The sequence below is a fragment of the Notothenia coriiceps genome, unplaced genomic scaffold (genome assembly GCF_000735185.1).
Source record: "Notothenia coriiceps isolate Sejong01 unplaced genomic scaffold, NC01 NC01_scaffold00012682, whole genome shotgun sequence".
In the NCBI taxonomy this organism is placed as follows: Eukaryota; Metazoa; Chordata; class Actinopteri; order Perciformes; family Nototheniidae; genus Notothenia; species Notothenia coriiceps.
Genome location: NW_011345383.1, coordinates 7,601 through 8,453, shown reverse-complemented (window position 1 = coordinate 8,453; position 853 = coordinate 7,601). Strand labels below are relative to the sequence as shown.

The 853-nt window shown below is 49.6% G+C and overlaps 1 protein-coding gene across 1 annotated transcript in view; it reads left to right on the top strand.

Annotated features, from left to right (window-relative positions):
* Positions 1 to 842, top strand: part of LOC104947559 (beta-2-syntrophin-like) — a 6,192-nt gene extending 5,350 nt beyond the window's left edge. The window contains exon 4 of the mRNA XM_010773604.1: positions 238 to 842. Within this exon, the coding sequence (XP_010771906.1) occupies positions 238 to 329 (92 nt within the window). The 3' untranslated portion in view covers positions 330 to 842. The remainder of the gene's footprint in view (positions 1 to 237) is intronic.
* The last annotated feature ends 11 nt before the right edge of the window (positions 843 to 853 follow it).

The following is an 853-nucleotide window of genomic DNA, read 5'->3' as shown; positions in this document are numbered from 1 at the left end:
TCTCCCCTCCTCTCCTCTCCTCTCCTCCTCTCCTCTCCTCTCTCTCTTCTCTCTCCTCTCTCCCCTCTACTCTCCTCTCCCCTCCTCTCCTCTCTTCCCTACTCTCCTCTCCTCCTCTCTCCCCTCCTCTCATCTCTCTCATCTAATCCTCTCCCCTCTCCTCTCCTCCCCCCCCCCCCCCCCCNGATCTTAATTATAAATTCACACACCGCCTCCTCCCCCAATCCCCTGTCCACCTGTTTGACCTCCACTCAGGTCCCAAGCCGGTGGTGTTTGTCCTCCACTCCTTCCTGTCAGCGAAGCTCACTCGTATGGGCCTCCTGACGTGAGACAGCAGCAGCAGCAGCGAGGAGACGCTCCGTAAATGCTGATACTTTTCTTTTACTTTCTTTTTCCGACTCCTCCATTCAGAGCTGAAGCTTTGGAGTGAGGGAGATTAGACCACAAGTGTTGATTGTCTCAGAACTGTGCCTTCTGTTCAAACATCTCCTCGGCCTCTGGAATCATTTGTTTTGCAGATAAAAGGAAGTGGCACTTTGCTTGAAGTGATGAGAGACAAAACAGGCTTTTAAAAATCATTCCACGCATTCACTTTTATTCCAAGATGTGCTCATGAGATTCCACTACCACTGCACTTCAAGCAAAGTGTTATTGATATTAAGGGATGGACATTTTGTTAGACATTAAGCCCAGAATTGTGAAAGCTCCCTGTTTTACTCTCACCTTTCATTCCACCACAGCCTTCCAATGTTCAGGGCTCTAATCTGTTAGTCTTTGTGAGTGTGAAACGCTGATTTAGAGTCAGAATGATCAGAGAGCGTGTGTGTGTGTGTTTGTGTGGGGGGGGGGGGGG